General features: G+C 34.5%; 1 protein-coding gene across 2 annotated transcripts in view; it reads right to left on the bottom strand.

Annotated features, from left to right (window-relative positions):
- The window catches only part of xylb (xylulokinase homolog (H. influenzae)), a 31,921-nt gene that overhangs the window by 24,573 nt on the left and 5,958 nt on the right, over nucleotides 1-1,390 (bottom strand). For both annotated transcript variants that reach the window (XM_016471505.1, XM_016471507.1), the window contains exons 5-7: nucleotides 819-905; nucleotides 402-530; nucleotides 255-320 (exon numbers count right to left, since the gene is read on the bottom strand). In XM_016471505.1, coding sequence (XP_016326991.1) covers nucleotides 255-320; nucleotides 402-530; nucleotides 819-905 — 282 coding nt within the window. The remainder of the gene's footprint in view (nucleotides 1-254; nucleotides 321-401; nucleotides 531-818; nucleotides 906-1,390) is intronic.

The following is a 1,390-nucleotide window of genomic DNA, read 5'->3' as shown; positions in this document are numbered from 1 at the left end:
ATTTAATAATAATTTTATATAATTTTATTTTTATTACATAATATTCAATAATATTATATGACAATATTTATATATATATATATAATATTACTAATTTATATCAATTTAAATATATATATATTTTAATTGCTGAACTGATCTTAAAGACTCCATGAAATGTTTTTTTGTTGATTTATTTTCTACTGAAATATTTTTTTTAATCAGCTTTTAGGTGATCTAGAGAGCATTGTATTGATCTCAGCGTTGAGTTTTACCTCCGTCTCACTGAATTCCTTCGGTTTCGAGTGATAAATCTTGGCAATCTGATTTCCAGTGAAGCGCTGGTGAGCAAATACACAAAACATTGAGACACTGTGAACTTAGATGAATGTAATTACAGTACAGGACGGGGTTAAACGCACCTCGTACGCTCGTGAGCCGGTGATGTCTGCGAGGCGTTGAGCTCCTCCTACTGCTGTCTCCAGACACTGACACTGATCTGAAGTACTCGAGTCCATCCACACCGGACTGTCCCGCACCGCAAAACACTCCTGCACACACAATACACCGAGTATACAGATAGATATCAACATACAGAAGCAGTATGCATGCAATACAACTATACTATACTATACTACGGAGTGTATTTTATGCTCCCACTTCCACAGGTGTATGCATGATGTTATACATGTTTTCTGCTGCCCTGTTCAAGCAGATATCCATGAATCCGCTTCTGTCATACATCAGGTGAAGTATTAACCATTACCGCTGGACGTTAGTCCCTCGGCATCAGGACAGAGAGAAGGATCTCGGTTCAGAGAAGCTGATGTTGTTGTCACCTGTAACTGATGGTGTAGATGTTTCTGTGGGTCCAGCTGATTCAGGGTTCGTCTCGCACCCTTCCTCCAGAACACACTGCCATGTTGCTGAAACACACAGATGCATTAACATACAGACCCAAACTGAATCTGCAAGAACAAACTCAATGCTACAGTGAAAACCCCATATGCCAAAAAAATAAAAAAATTATATATATGATGTCCAATTAGTATTTGGGGTGAAAGTAATTAGTCTTTTAATATGTCATAAATTGATTTTTGTTGTAAATATGCCTGACATGATTGCTACACTGAATGATATTTTAGTGGCTCTCTTCTGTAAATCAGGGAAAAATGTATGATATTTATTTTTTGCTCAGAAAAACAAAAACAAAATTGCAATTAAATTAAACAGAAAACTTTTTAAAACAATTGGGAAAAACAACAACAAATTAAAGCAGTATTACACATTGTTTTTATGCTTAAACCCTTTTTCGTCTTTGACCCATATACATTATATATATATATATTAACTTTTAACTAAATTAAATTAAACAACCATCTCCCCATAAATGTAAATTTAATACACATAT

The sequence above is a fragment of the Sinocyclocheilus anshuiensis genome, unplaced genomic scaffold, assembly GCF_001515605.1.
Source record: "Sinocyclocheilus anshuiensis isolate Anshui unplaced genomic scaffold, SAMN03320099.WGS_v1.1 scaffold184, whole genome shotgun sequence".
Lineage (NCBI taxonomy): Eukaryota > Metazoa > Chordata > Actinopteri > Cypriniformes > Cyprinidae > Sinocyclocheilus > Sinocyclocheilus anshuiensis.
The sequence above is the reverse complement of the archived record's forward strand: the minus strand, read 5'-3'. Positions and strand labels throughout refer to the sequence as shown.